The 14,913-nt window shown below is 40.1% G+C and overlaps 1 protein-coding gene across 7 annotated transcripts in view; it reads right to left on the minus strand.

Annotated features, from left to right (window-relative positions):
- Window positions 1-14,913, minus strand: part of LTBP1 (latent transforming growth factor beta binding protein 1) — a 423,732-nt gene that overhangs the window by 42,966 nt on the left and 365,853 nt on the right. For all 7 annotated transcript variants that reach the window (XM_079941107.1, XM_079941105.1, XM_079941104.1 and 4 more), the window contains 2 exons: window positions 9,160-9,285; window positions 5,635-5,778 (listed from right to left, as the gene is read on the minus strand). In XM_079941107.1, coding sequence (XP_079797233.1) covers window positions 5,635-5,778; window positions 9,160-9,285 — 270 coding nt within the window. The remainder of the gene's footprint in view (window positions 1-5,634; window positions 5,779-9,159; window positions 9,286-14,913) is intronic.

The following is a 14,913-nucleotide window of genomic DNA, read 5'->3' on the forward strand; positions in this document are numbered from 1 at the left end:
GTTATGATGGCTTGGATGGATGGAGAGAAAAATAAAGTATGACTTCAGGATCTATAGTATGGCTGTTTGGCAATTAATGAGTGTACACAGGGAGAGTAACAGGTTGGAGAGGGAATGGTAATTAATTTGCTTTTGGTTAATTTTAGGCAGAGATGCTTCCAAGATACCCTGGGAGGAAGGTCCAGTAACAGGCAGCTGGAAATAGGAGTGTGGCACTCAAGAGAGAGGTGGAGAGGCATAGATATTCACTTGGTCATCCACACCAAGTAAGTAATACTCCAGGTAAGTTGACTTGGAGAAGAGGATAAAATATCCCAGGAGAAGAATACAGAGTAAAAAGAGGGCTAACCATGCAACTCTCTGGGACGTTATTATTTAAGGAATGGCGAAAGAAAGAGTCAAGAATGAGACAGAAAAAGACCAGAGCAAGAGGTAGGAGGATACAGGGAAGAGTAATGTCCTGAAATCAAGAAAAGGGAAAGGGGGAGGGAAGATGAGAAACTACTGTCACAAGAGGAAAGAGTTTCCCCCGGATGAAGGGTCTGAGGGCTCGATCTCAGTGCGTTGAGGATCAACTGGGAGACAGTTCAGTGGAGGTAGGGATGCCCCTTCAAAGAATCTGGAGGTCAGCATGGTCACAGAGATTATCCCTGGATGGTAACACAGCAGGGGATTTTCTTTTTTGATATATTTTTGTATTTGCCAATTTTCTAAGAATATGCATTGTTTCAATAACGAGAACAAAACAAAGAAATAAAGTGAAAAGGAAGCCAATTTTTAGAAGAATGTGCTGTCATGGGATCCTCAGCCTTGAGAAGCAGAATTAAGGGGAAAGACCTTGGAGTCGGGTTCCTGGGCCAATTCTGCCAGTCGTTAGCAATATGGCCCTACGTATAACATTTAGAACTTCTCTCTGGGCCTCAGCTTCCTCACCTGGAAATAAAGTTGCTGGGCTGGAAAAACACTAGGGTGTTTTCTAGATGTAGAAGTCTAGGACTTAGCTTGCGATGTGAGAATAAGCTCTCAAATATATTAGAGAAAACTGATATTTAAGGAAACCCTATCATGAATTGTGTGAAGAACCATTATTGTATAATACAAATAATCTTTAATTTCTGATCTTGCTTATTTATAGATTTTAATTTCTGATCTTGTTTATTTATAGATCTTTAATTTCTGATCTTGTTTATTTGCTTGTCTTAAAGTGAAGAACAATTTTTACACAATGCAAATAATCAGCCTGATTTACATGTTGTATAATTTCTGATCTTGTTTACTTTGTTTTCTTAAAGCAAGGCACACCTGCATTAATTATAATATATATCTTTGTGTTCCTTTCATTATACCTTCTGTTTTAAAAATAAAATTCAGTTCCCACTACCACAGAGTCTCCCCTCTGTGCACCAGTCAAGACAGAGAACAGCATTTTGTGTGTAAGGCCTGAAGGCTGCAGTTGCCAACACTAAATATTTACTGCTACCCTTAGCGTGCCCAAGGACATAAAAGTTTTATTGAGTAATTATCACAGGCACTGAGGAAATAAAAGCATCAGGCTATATTTCATAGCCATACCCTCTTACAGGTGATGAGTGGTCTGAGATGGACATTTTTTAGTTATTTCTGTTTCAGGTGCTTTTATGCAACGTATAGCAATGTCAATTAGTGGCCAAAGGCCCAGGCAATGAAAACATTAGACCAGACCTAAAAAATTAGGTGGGAGCCAACAAGTATTTTGGAAATAAAAATCCTAGGACATTAAAGTTCAAAAGTACCTTCAAGGTCACCTGGGACAATGTCATGCTGGAAGTAGGAGCCCTACTGCCAGCCAGTGAGCATCTCACCTGTTCTTGGACACCTCTAAGGAAACACCCACGATTTCGTGAGACAGTTATGTGCTGACTATCTCTAGCTATTGCAAAGTTCTTCTGTGTACTGATCTGAAATGTGCCTTGTTGACATCCAGCCCCAGTTCTGTCCTCAGTAAGACACCACTTCAGATGATGATGCTACTGCTTCTTGTTGGAATGTCTGTTGTCCTGGGGAAATTTTAAAGCCGAGGAAATATTACAGCCTAGAGAGCAAATTTATCTTTCTTTTCCTAATTACCTTCCAGGAGGGATGAGATCTAAGCTGTTAGTCTATCATGTATATAATGAAATTAATTTGAATCCTATCTTGATAAAAACTTTAACTTCAATGTGGTACAAAATGTTTTGTTCTGTACAACAGCAGATTCTTTGACTGGAGTACGATACAAACTTTTAACTAGCCTCCACTTAACCACCTTATTAGATGAACTAATGTTCTCCTGTCCTCTGAAGAACATCCTGGCTAATGCCCACAAGCAGGTGGAAGGCTCACAGCCAGCTGGCCGTTCTCAGGTGGGTCAGCATACTTCTGTACTGACGTGTTGAGCGGTATGCCAACAGAGACTCAGCTACGTTCATTCTCAAACACTCTGTGCCAATGTATTGATTATTGTAATTACATAATTAAATAGTATATAAACCAATAAAATATGAATGAGTAGAAGAGTTGTTTCTAGAACAAGTTAAACCTTTAGAAAGACTAAGGTTAAAAACAGTAAAAAAGAAAAGAAAAGGTTATCAAACTAGGAATGGATAATACAACTGCAGAAAATCGAAAAAAAAAATGAAAACCCAAAGTGACTTTGTGCTTATTTACTCAGCAAAGGCCTTTAAATTCTTACTCCCTTTAAAGTGGGCAGTGTAGATGATGCATAATAGATATGGTTTATGCAAGACAAGCCCATACAGAACGCAAATGGATTTCTACCCGAAGACAGACCTTGGCTCTTCTTCGGAGACTGGGGAATAAATGTACCTTACGTGCTTTAAGTTAAAACTTAAATATTGAAAAGATGTGTTATCTGTTTTTATGATTTCCAGTTTTAATCACCTTTTCCAAACAAATGAGCTATGATGAAGTCTGATGAAGTGTCAGGGAGGGAAACTCTTGCTGCAGTTTATAGCCGATCTATCTCTCAGGATAGAGAATTGCTAAAATGAAGATGTTATCATAGACAATCTGAAGACTCCGTACAATCAGTTCGCATTTGCCAAGAACCCTACAAATTGAGGTATGGTAGAAGTCAGAATTGCCAGGAACTATACAAGTTAATAAGCTTATCCAGTTACTAAGGCAGATTATACTGACATGGACCAATAAAACGACTGAGTGTGTACAATATTTGGCAGAAGCCAGAGAACTATGGGGAAAATAAGCAAGAAGCTATTAAAGGATCAGATATAATGTTAAGCGGAAAGAGAAACTAACGATGTATTCACTGGCAGACAAGCTTTATGAAGCTGAGCATTCAAAATGCTGTTCTTTGCAAAAGTAGGAGAGTACTTAGTGAACTCTGACTGGAAGAACTTTCCAGAAAGAGTCAATGAGAGAACAAGGAGATAAAGAGAGCAAAAAGGCAAAGAAGGTGTTAAGGACTTGGTTACAGAAGAACTTAAAAAATAGGAGATGAGGAACAAGGCTTACAAAAAGAGTCACCGTAAAGTTTTAAGAAGTAGTTTACAGTGAGCTAATCCAGTTCATCGGGTCAGATCGTCTCATGATCCTATTAAAGCATTATTTTATTTATTTATTTATTTTTTTGCGGTACGCGGGCCTCTCACCGCTTTGGCCTCTCCCGCCGCGGAGCACAGGCTCCGGACGCGCAGGCTCAGCAGCCATGGCTCACGGGCCCAGCCGCTCCGCGGCATGTGGGATTTTCTCGGACCGGGGCACGAACCCGCGTCCCCTGCATCGGCAGGCGGACCCCCAACCACTGCGCCACCAGGGAAGCCCCTAAAGCATTATTAATCTCTACAAAAGACATGAGCAAACTTTAGGATCCCAGACATGTACCTTAATTGAAGCTATGTGAACTGAACAAACCACTTCTTGACATTACTAAAACATTCCAGCAAAACTGTATTTATAGTTTAAAAAACCCACCATCTCAGAAGAGATCACAAAAGGAAGAGAAATAGATAACCCTCGTGTGTTTGGATTTTAATAATTCATTTTAATACTTCATATAGTACTTAGTTATTAACAAATGGCTTTTATGTATATAATTTTTAAAAAAGGATAAAACTCTGTGAGGTAAATATAACCTTTGTTTTATAGGCGAGAAAATTGAAACTCATAGATGTTGAATGATATGCCCAAGCTTACATAGCCGGAAAATAGCAGACCAGAACCCTGGTCATTCCAGTTTAAAGTATTACAAAAAGTTTGGAAAATAAAGGAAAAAACTAAAATTTCTATTAATTCTAATAATTATCTTTTTACATCTTCTTTCCTTCCCTCCCTCCACAGACTGTGATCACTGGAGTATCTTTTTTTTCACTTGACATTGTACAACATGCATCTATCATGACTACCTAACCTTCATATAGATGACTTAATGACTATACAATATTATATGTGAATTATTCCAGTCAAAATAATACTGCGGGGAAGGTGCTACTCTATAGACCCAAAGACAAATAAGAGAAAGTCAGTTACTTCACCAGTCCTGTCACTGGCCAGCCAGGTTTTTGATTTTTGGTTTGTTTTTTTCCATTACAAGTAGAGCTAAAATGAAAAGTCCTTTCTTTATGGCTCATGAGTTGCAGGGGTGGTCACTGAAGGAAGAGCAACCCTTCCCTCCAGAAACACTCTCTTTCCCGTCATAGTGTTTTTGAATTACTGTCTGTACATTTAATTCTGCACCATCACCTTTCTATATTTAATCATTGAGAAGAAAATGTGTGTGGATGAAAATATTGTTATATTTTATTCCCTACTGCTTGCAAAGATAATTATCTCGCACAGAACAAGTGTACCCTATTGAGGAAGAGCGAAAGCTTTCTTAGAAGCATAGATTTCTTAGAAGCATAGATAAAATCAACCGGGATTGAGCAAGATAGTAACACAGTCTATGTGTCATTTTATTTGGGTCTCAAAGGACCATTTAGTCTCCTGCTTCCCTCAAAATACAACCATGCTTTAGCCACATGGCATAAACTAAAACGGTGATCTGGAAGTTGATGATCTATCTGGAAAAGCATCAGCTCTCCATTTCACTATGTGCCATGATGACACAGCCTCAATCAAATTTTAAACAAACACAATCAAAGCCACTCTCTAGGCCAAATTCTGGGGGGAAAAAAGCAAAAAACACCTAAGAATTCCAAGTGGAAGGAAGTCTTTGTAGATCCTGAGGGGCCTTTAAGTTGCTTTCAATTTAGAGAAGTGTCAAAATACGTTTCTCCAAGGGCCAAGAAAGAAGAATTATGCAACTTAATGAGATGTTGCCATGTTAAACCCTGGGCTGACGGTTCTGAGTTTTAGGCAATTCCCAGCCAATGTGCTCATCATTTTGGATCCTCCACCCTACCCATGGCGTCTCCGGGTTGGAAAGCACATTAGAGGCCATGTAGCTCCAACAGTCATCACCCACATCCTAATTCCACTGATAAGGCAGGCTCGGAAAGAGCATGGAAGCTTCCAGAAACAGCACGGCGCCAAAATGTTTGGTTATTTCTTCCTCACTCCCAGAGTGTTTGGCCCAAACCTGTGTAGGTACAGGTCCCTGAGAGAAGCCCTCCGTCCCGACACAGTGTCACTTACCTGCCGAGGCCCGGGAGCGGCACTGCCCAGTCATCGGGCTGTACTCCTGGTTTTCATCAACGCACACACACAGGAAGGACCCTTCTACATTTTCACAGAAGGCTTCACCACACACGCCACTGAGCAGCTCACATTCGTTCACATCTGGAAAAGGGAGCACAGATCAAGTCAGACGTGTTCCTCACTCCTGACAGCTCTTTGTTTTACCAGCTGTGCCAAGACTAGTGGTGTCTGCTGGAAACAAGGTGACCCCCTGGGAGCAATCAAACCCTTCAGCTATTTGGGGGAAGGGGCTCCCAGAGGCAGGGCTGAAAGCTTTGGTTTGTGTGAAAGGACCATGAAAACACAAAGCAAAGTTTCCAAACTCCAATCCTGGCTTTAAGGAACAACTCGGAATTGTACTGCAAGCATCGTATGTACACTTTGTTTAATTTTCTCTTCCCTGACTTTCTGACATAACGAGGTCTTAAATAATATGACACTTCTCTCTCAGTTCTTAATTCAAGGAAAACTAGCAGCAGTGGCACGTCAGAAACTGCAGAATTCTTTAAGTGCATGTTTAGAAATTGTTTTAAATCTACTCAAATGTCTAAAACTATAGTTTCCTAGCAGCCAAAATGTCCATAACTTAACAACCAGAATTCAGGTTGTGTATCCCTTTGAGAAATGAAGGAACAACCCCTGTAAGTAGTTACTGGGCTACATTAATCATTCATGGGAAACAAACTGGTCCAGTAACTCCTCAGTGATTTCACGATGCCTTTAAAAATTCTGTTTGGTGTTCCACAGTGTCATTTCTATTTTGCCAGATATTTTTCTTTTGTACTTAAATATACTTAATTAAAACACTAAAAACTCACAGATAAGTCCATTTTATTTAAGTACATAGCCATAAAGAAAGGCTAATTTTATGTTTGCCCTTGCCCAATACTACTTTTTACCCATTCTCCTCTGAAGAAATTTTATTAATGAGTGTCCAGTTAAACAAAGTACCTGACTTGGCATCTGAAATGCTCATGTATTTTATGCATTAAATGTGATTAAACATCTACAAACATCAGTTTTCATGAGCACACTCTGAGATGGTTTATACAAAGTTAAAAATTTGAGCAATTATCCAAATCATTCAGGAAAAAAAATACTATTTTCACCTGCTATTCCCAGTTAATTGGACAAAAAGTTTATGTCTCTTGACTTATTTGGATAATTACCTCGGTTTTCCATTTCACTTTGTATATAAACAGATATAAATCCAATGAGCTGAGTTTTGCTTATGAAAAGATACTATGACAAAGTAAAGCAGACAGTTGGTATATTTAATCAACCTGGACAGTCATAACTTAGACCAGAAAAATTGACTTTAGAAATTTGCCAGTTTGCATTTATCAATTTTAGGTAACTGTCAAATGGAATTTTCTACTTTCTAACTTGTAATATTTCCAAGGCTATTGAAATCTCTCCTACCAGACTGTACATTCAATCAAAAAATATTTTCTAGTTTATTTCTATGGGTCAGACTGGGGAGACAATGATGATGAGCCAGGCAGGCCCAACTCCTGCCTGCAGGGAGCTTACTGTCGAGTCAGAGAAATTAATCAGATAATCATACAGGCCAGGAGAAGTGCTGGGAATGAAAAGTACAGAGCACGATGACAGCATGCAACAGTGGACCTTAAGTGCAGGGGTGGGTTAGGGAAGTGACATAGGAGCCAAGCTCTACCTGAAGGATGCGTAGATAAGAAGGCTGGGCAGCCAGGGTCCAAAGCAGAGGGAAAAGTGTGGCCAAAGGCTACAACCCCAGAGGGCTGATTCATCTCTTAAACTCTATAGAACACCCAGAGTGGTGAGGTACATATAAGAGGTGTTCAGTTCATACTTTTCAAAGAGAGAAGAAACAGACAAATATAACGATATTTGTTGGGTTCATTAACAGAACAAATATTCCTTCTATAAGGGTGGTATTTTATGGGTCAAAATGAAGCATCAACATGGGTTCGGTGTACTCCTCTGACTGGTTAGAAATGAACATTAACCAGGGGCCCAGGAGCTATGTGGAGTCAGTGGTTTGACATCTGATACCCCATTAGGTAACAGTTAACATTTACTGAGCACCTACAAAAGGCCAAACATTAGGCCCAGCAAGGAGAGAGAGACACACAAAATTCTCAATCACAAGGAGCTTATTGCCTTGGAAAAGGCAGCTGCAGGCAGTACATACATGATTAAATTCTTGCAAAAAAGGTTGTAAGTACTATAATAGAATTTGTTCAAGGTTTTCCAGAAGCAGGAGAAGGGATCACGGCTCAGCTGGAGTGAGAAAGTGGAGCAGGGATGGTATCTGGGAGGAGATGACATCTAACTTCCAGCTTTAGGAACGCATGGGATGGATCTAGGTTCAGGGAAGGGGAGGCCAGGAGGATATTCCCAAAAGAAGGAGCAAACAACAGCCTAATAACTTCCCAGTTACGTGAACACCCATAAGCAGTTTTATGCTGCAGGAACGTAAATGGGGAGGAAGCAGGTGGTGAGGCTGAGAAGGTTAAGTGGGGGGCCAGACCACATAACCTATTAAGTCAAAATATTTAGTGAATAGCAGATGGTTTTTACCACTTGTTTTTTAGTGCAAAGGAGACTACAGCAGGAATTGGAACAAGTGTTAACGACAGTGTTAGCTTAAAGGCGGTTACTATTCAAGTGCTTTTATTGTTCAATTTCTAGATTTTGTTTTTCCAGTTTAATCTGGATGGGAAATGAATTGGTGCTTTAATTGCAAATTTCCAAACTAAAAAGTTAACTGACTCCTCGTCAAGTGTCATCTGCCATGTAACGACCAGAGGTTTCCTCCTTAATTAAGAATAAAGAAAAAGCCTCGTTATCGGTGAAGTTATGAAAAGAATACCCTCCTTCCCATTTAACTGCTCTAACTGCAAACGTTTCATAATGAATTTCACTTAAAGAAATCGTGGCTGATCAGAACATGAACTATAAAGTATCTTCTTTTATGTGAGCATGTGCTGGACCATATTCTAGGACATCTGATGATATTCAAGATTCCTTCCAGCTCCGACAATCCCAGAACAGATTGAAGAAATATGCTTGCACAATCCAAAGCATCATTTTACGGGTGTCATTCCTGGAAACAGAAACTCTTGCCAACACTTTTCCTTAAATGCACTTGCCTAAGGGAGGTGCATTTTGAAGACAGACAAGCTCCACCACACACCAGACTCTATTTCCTGTGCAGGAGGGACTGAAGCGTTCCGCATACCCAGCTAAGAGTTTAAACAGATGCTCTTTTTAATATACATATAAACCCGAAGTTATGCTTCTCTATTTCTGAATGTCCCTAACCATTTCAGAAGCCACAGGATCTTTTTGCACATCTCCAAACCGTACGACAAGATCAAATTATGATGCAATTCTGCCCAATTATCTTGCTTCCATCTCTCCTGTGGTTGATGACTTTGATTTCTTTTCGATAGAGAGATATGAAACATGTCGGGAGAAAAAAATCTAAAAACTCACCCACACACCCTTGCCCATCCTGTGGGGCCTGAAAGCCCTGATAACAGAGGCAGCGGAAGGAGCCAGCTGTATTGTCACAAAACCCGTGACTGTCACAAACAGTGTTGTTTACACATTCATCAATATCTGCAAAAAAGACATTGACCATGAGACACAAAACATAGACAGACAAACACCAGCTATTAATGGACAGAGGTGCTCAACACACCCCGATTAGCATGAGATGATCATGTTTATACAGAATGAACTTCTAAAACATTTTACATATACATAAAATGTTTTGATGAACATATCTCATTAGACAAAATATTGGGTTCTATGAGAAAGAAAACATTTACTTTTCCTCAGGAAATGTTTTCAAACTGAAATGACTGCTGCAGTTGCCACGGTCAGTGTTTTCTAAATGTTTTTAACTCTTTATTTCCAAGGAGAGGAGATCCCTACAGCGGAAATATGTGAAAGTATTGTCACCTTTTGTGATTGCTGTAAATGCTAATAGTTCTATCTGGCGAATTGGGAGCTGAAAGCATTGGCCTGCCTGGGCAAAAGTTTATTCAACCCTAGAGATAAGCTTGGTCAAGTCTAAACAGCATTCCCATGAAGGGGGCTGGGAATGGGGGGTGGGATTAGGGGGAGAGGGGGAGGGGGAGAGGGAGAATTTGATCTGATAAGTTCAGCGGTGTAGCCAGCCAGTCCCAGTTATTCTAGAAAAAAGACTTTATTCACAAGAAACACTTTCCTGTCACCAAGTTATAGCCGCTCAGGTCCTAAATGTCAGTGCTGCTCCAACTGACTAGCCAGTGGCCAACTTGTGAATTCACTTTGTTCTCTATAAACTTGATGATAGTAGTCATGTGCTTTCTATCCCGTTAAAAAAAATGTTCTCATAAAAGTGATGTCTCGGGCTTCCCTGGTGGTGCAGTGGTTGAGAGTCCGCTGCCGATGCAGGGGACACGGGTTTGTGCCCCGGTCCAGGAAGATCCCACATGCCACGGAGCGGCTGGGCCCATGCGCCATGGCCACTGAGCTTGCGCATCCGGAGCCTGTGCTCCGCAATGGGAGAGGCCACAACAGTGAGAGGCCCGCGTACCGCAGGAAAAAAAAAAAAAAAAAAAAAAAAAGTGATGTCTCAGTGGTGAAGTTACAAATGGACTTTTCAATACAGTTCTTCCTTACCCTCACAGCTACTCACTTTCCTCTCCATTCTCCCACCCCCATCGCTCCCGTTCTCCTTGTTTATGGCCACACTGCACGTTCCACCCTCCAGGCTCCCTGTCCTCTCTGCCTCTGGACTACACAGGCCCCAAACACAAGTTTTTGGAGAAACAACCAAGAGAAAACGCAATTATGGCATCCAAATACATGTGAAGAAGATTTCACGTTTATGTTCAAATAAAGAAATAACAAACGATAAAGAAAATGACAAGTTAAATTGCACTCGACAGAATTTAGTTGGGTGGAGTTCATACTAATAAAGTTGAGTTTTCTCTTTCTAAAATTTTAAACACCAAGTCAAAAATTTTTCAAGAAGATAAAGAAGATGCATGCAATGATATTCAGCAGCTCTCTCACTTCTCTTCCTAATTGTCCAACACTATCAAGCATAACTTCAGAGACTGTCTCACTTCTGAATTGTAAAATATGAGTGACTACAAACTTTTCTTAATTTTCTCAACTCAAAACTGTGTCCGGGGCCCCTTCTCCATCCTTACCAGTCTCTTCTTCCTATAGTCCCACCTGCTCATCCTTCTTCTGCATCTTCGATTATTCCTCCCTGGCTCCTTCCCTCACTGCCTTCAAACATGTTAAAATCTCTTGGAAAAGCTTTCATTTTACCATGATGTCACCAACCGTGTTTTTCCATTCCTTCTATCATTGCAAAACATATCAAAAGAACTATCTACGTGCATTGCTTTTATCTCCTAATATACTTCAACAGTAAAAAGGAAACAGTAAAAATACTAATAACATTAATATTAGTACATTTCTAGAATTACTATGATAATTTACAAAATAACATGTATAAAGTGCTTAGAACATTGCCTGGCATGTAAGGTAGGAAGAGTACATGTTACCTACTATTATTACTATTATAATTATTACTCGTCCTCCTCTTACTCCTCCCTTAATGACCTACAATCTGTCTTTCTAACTCTTTATCCCATGAAACCCCTTTGAGAAAAAACACCAAAGGCCAACCTATCATTAAGTTCAATGATCATTTCCCAGTCAATCATCATCACCCTAGACCTCTATGTCTGGTCAACATCTTCTCCTTGAACTCCCTTTTCACGACCCCAGGCAGAGTATTATTCTCGTTCTACCTTTAAACACTCTGGCTCACTCTCATCCTTTTCCAGCCTGAAGGTGGTGTCTGCCAGGGCTCAGCCCTCCCTGGGATCTGCTTCATCCTCAGCACTCCCTTCTTCTCTGTTCTCCACCCTTTCCACACTCTCCAGACTCCACAGGGCACAAATCCCCAGAACTTTGTCTCCAGTCAGGATCCTTCTTATTCTTGATCATTTCATCTTCTATTATCATCTCAAACTTACCAAGCCTAAAACCACATTCACTGTCTTCCTACTAAACCCGACTTGCTGACCTTCGTGAGCAATCCCTCTCACCTCTATCCTTCCTTTTTTGCCTCTTCATCTGACCTCAACTTCAATGGAAAAACTCAATGAAATTATTTCACATCTTAAAAAAATGGATCTCCCTTGCAGCATCCAACACAAAGACACTCAATAAATCTGCCCTGATGGATTTTCAACGTCAGCATCAGGCTGGGATCACAACTGATTGACTAATCACAACCATGAGAAGGGTAACTGCACTGTGTCATCAAATCACTTCACACAGGCCACTGCTAATTTTAGACTTCCTGAAATGGGCACTTGTTGAAGAGATTACGTTATTCACTGAACCACGGGATTTAAGGGCTGGAAAGAAACTCAGAAGGGATTTAATTACCACTTACGTACTGACGGTCTCCCAGTCTCTCTCAAGGGCTGGCCCTCTGTCCTTTAGAACCATTTGTCTAATATCTATTGGACATGTTCATAGTAAGTGAACTTACTCACCATTTCTCCCGTATTCCCTTCTCCCGAGAACCCAACGCGTCACCCCAGCCATGGACCTTAGTGTCAATCCTTCCCTCTCTCCTACTCCTCATGCCTCCCCAGTCATACCCTCTTATCTTTTCTGATATTCCTCATACTCCTATTTGGTTTATCTCTGGTCTTGTCTGCCTCCCTCTAATCCATTCTCCACCAAACTGCAAACCTGCCAGGGACATTCCCTCGCTCTGAATATTCCACCTCTTCACGGCTAGAGAATACCAACCACTCTCCTTGGCACAGCCCAGAGCCCTGAGCACCCTTCATCGTCTGGCATCTGGCTACATGTCTGGCCATGGTTCTTAGCCAACCTCCTTCCTAATTTATGCTCCAGTCCTATGAGGATATGCAGTAGAGTTCTTTGAAAACCCTGGAGTCTTTAATTTCTCACTGATTTTGTGCACATCTCTTCCTCCACTAGAAATTCTCCCCTCTGTCTGCTTTGCTCAGAAACTCTCCCTGGCCCTTGGTCAGCCCAAGAGACACCTCCTGTGTGGTCCCTCCTGTGTGGCAGATTTCAGGGACCCTTCTTTGTACTCCCAGAGTGTGTTTGGGGACATTACCGTGCTTATCAGGGCTACTTTTGGGGGTGGGGAACCTTCAACTAAACCTCACCAGCAGCTTATTCCCTACGAAATGGGACAGTGGACAGCAGAGGAGGAGGAAGGGAAAGCAGCGCCTGGAAACCTGGTGGCTTTTCAGTCCAGATTCTGGAAGTAAAAGCTCTTGCTTTCCTTTTTATGAACTCTGTGCACTTACAGATGACGATTTCTTGTTAATGACTGCCAGCTCAGGGACTGAATAACTGACCTTAAGGTGAACAAATCCTGAGCCAGTTATGAATTACTGGGTGTCCTGCAGTCTCAGACTTACTGTAATAGTGATTAACAGAGAAAGTTTAGATGAGCAATATTTTGGATTTCAACGAATAGGAAAAATAACATAAAATGCCTGGAGACTAGCTCTTCAACAACTAATATTTTATGAAAATGATATACTCTAACTTTCAGCAGGTTCATGTTTCAACAATGAGGTGAAGTAATAGATTAATAAGAGGGTGTTTGTTTCACTTCTCTAATGACATATTTAAAAAAAATCATTTCATTAGAATTTTTTTTGATGACATGAGCTCTCAGAGATGTTTTTCCATTGTTAGTCCTGTCTATAAATAGATTTATAAGAACTGCTACAACTAATATTAACTCTAAGAATAAAGCTAAATGTTAAGAGAATTTATTATTATGCTAGAATAAAAGCCCGATCAAGATGCAAACTTCATTAAATGGATGAGTAAAAGCTACCCCATTTTTGCTGAAGTTGAATTTTGAATATGAAACTAAATTTTGAATGATTCATATATCACAGATTTTCTTTTTGCTTAATTAAGGATGACTCTGTTAAATTACTAAAAGGATTTTGCTTGGGCATCTGTAAAAGCCATGCATGATATTATCTATCACCAGTCATACTGTCCACCAGGTAAGTGATACAGGAGTAACTGTCCAGACATCTCTCAGCTGACAACCCAGATGAATTTGATACACTACTGTAAAAATTGATTTCTCATGCAAGTTTTTGTTAGTTATATTTTACTAAGCAAGGCAGATATAAACATTACCATTTCAATGGAAATGAATTCAAGAAAAAATTACACAGACCAAGGAAAGCAGATCACTGATGTGAATTTTCCAATAACAAGGTAACCTAAATGTCAGAAAGAGAAATACAGCATAGTCCTGGATGAACGGAACTGCCAGGGGCTCATTTTTAAAGGAGCAATGTTGTCAATGACCAACAGGCCCACACTTTGAGGGTCTTAACCACTGTCCTACTTGGTAGATCAACTTTCCTTGTCTGTATGCTTTTTACTTAGTCCATTTTCTCAATGGACCAAAAGTTTTTCAGAGCCAGCTGACTGTTATTAGGGATTCTACATATAACAGCAGAACTCCAACCTTGTACCATGTCCTTCGATTCTCACTTAGGTAAAGTGAACTATGAAATAACATGAAAGTATGGAGAGGAAACATGATTTTCTAAAAGGAGCTGGGGTCAGGTAAACTTTATTTACTAACCAAGAAATTACAACTGTGTTCAAAGACCTCAAACAATGAAATTCATAAAAAAAACCTCAATGATTCCATTAGATGTTCTGTGTTATATGCAGAAAAGTCCATGTGCATGGGGAAAAGGGGTATTTGGGTATATTTTGTCACATAAATGATGTGGTTTTCTTCTTTTCAGATATGCTCTTCAGTTTTTTGTTTTGTTTTGAATTAACAAGAGTCTTTCTCACTTTCTTAACATCTACCTTTGTTTTCTTGCTTTTCCTTTTCCTTATTCTGAGCAAGACATATCCATCTATTCAAGGAAGGAGCTCTCTGACGAGCCTTCCTTCTGCTGCCAGGGCTCTCTAGAGAGGTGCATGATGGGAACGGGGTGTCATTTTTGATAAGGCATGACTCATAGGAAAATCCCCACAGCCCTTGGATGGTTGGGAAGAAAAAGCCTTCCTGTCATCAAAGCATTTTTATTTTTATTTATTTTTTTAAAAAGATTTTTTGGATGCGGACCATTTTTAAAGTCTTTATTGAATTTGTTACAATATTGCTTCTGTTTTATGTTTTGGTTTTTTGGC

The sequence above is a fragment of the Stenella coeruleoalba genome (assembly GCF_951394435.1).
Source record: "Stenella coeruleoalba genome assembly, chromosome: 13".
Taxonomy (NCBI): Eukaryota; Metazoa; Chordata; class Mammalia; order Artiodactyla; family Delphinidae; genus Stenella; species Stenella coeruleoalba.